Source organism: Penaeus monodon, chromosome 30 (assembly GCF_015228065.2).
Source record: "Penaeus monodon isolate SGIC_2016 chromosome 30, NSTDA_Pmon_1, whole genome shotgun sequence".
Taxonomy (NCBI): Eukaryota; Metazoa; Arthropoda; class Malacostraca; order Decapoda; family Penaeidae; genus Penaeus; species Penaeus monodon.
This window is the reverse complement of record NC_051415.1, coordinates 3,871,648-3,872,192: the sequence shown is the minus strand read 5'-3', so window position 1 is coordinate 3,872,192 and position 545 is coordinate 3,871,648. Positions and strand designations below refer to the sequence as shown.

The window sequence follows — 545 nt, the reverse complement described above, 5'->3', positions numbered from 1 at the left end:
TGTGTGTGTGTATCCTGCCTCCACTTTAAAGCAAAAGTCTCTATCTATCAGTGACAATCACCTCCGACTCACTGAAGCAAAGGGTTCACTTCCAGACGTTAAACTCTTGTAACATTACATATCAAACAATTACCAGACAGGCACATGAACTTCTTTCGGTATCCTCGGTTGAAAATTAAAAACTTTATACACAGACATATATATATATAAAATACCAACTGAATAAACCTGCAAAATTTGATAGGTTCTAATCCCTAGACTCCAGAGGTTTTCTTTCGAACTGCAGCATGTGACTAACTGCTAGGGATAAAGCCTTAACCTACAGCAATAGCTCTAGTAAATAAGTCGCAATAAATAGTTCACTTTGGTTCTTCGATTTGTCCTTTATTGAGATCTGTCATGACGGGATACTGGACTTTCTTCTTATTTAGTTCATCTTGGGCCCAGAGAAGCAGCTTTAGAAGTTCCGCTAAAAGTGGTGTGGTTTCTTCTTGATTCTGCGCTCTGAGGATTGCTGCGTTCAGCTCACTTGCAACCTTATTTGG

General features: G+C 39.3%; 1 protein-coding gene across 3 annotated transcripts in view; it reads right to left on the bottom strand.

Moving 5' to 3' along the window:
- Window positions 1-545, bottom strand: part of LOC119592470 (glucose-induced degradation protein 8 homolog) — a 5,318-nt gene continuing 4,773 nt past the window's right edge. For 2 of the 3 annotated variants that reach the window (XM_037941298.1, XM_037941297.1), the window contains exon 5: window positions 4-536. In XM_037941298.1, the coding sequence (XP_037797226.1) occupies window positions 360-536 (177 nt within the window). In that variant the 3' untranslated portion in view covers window positions 4-359. Of the gene's footprint in view, window positions 537-545 lie in introns of all 3 variants that reach the window. The other variant, XM_037941296.1, reaches the window with a different exon arrangement.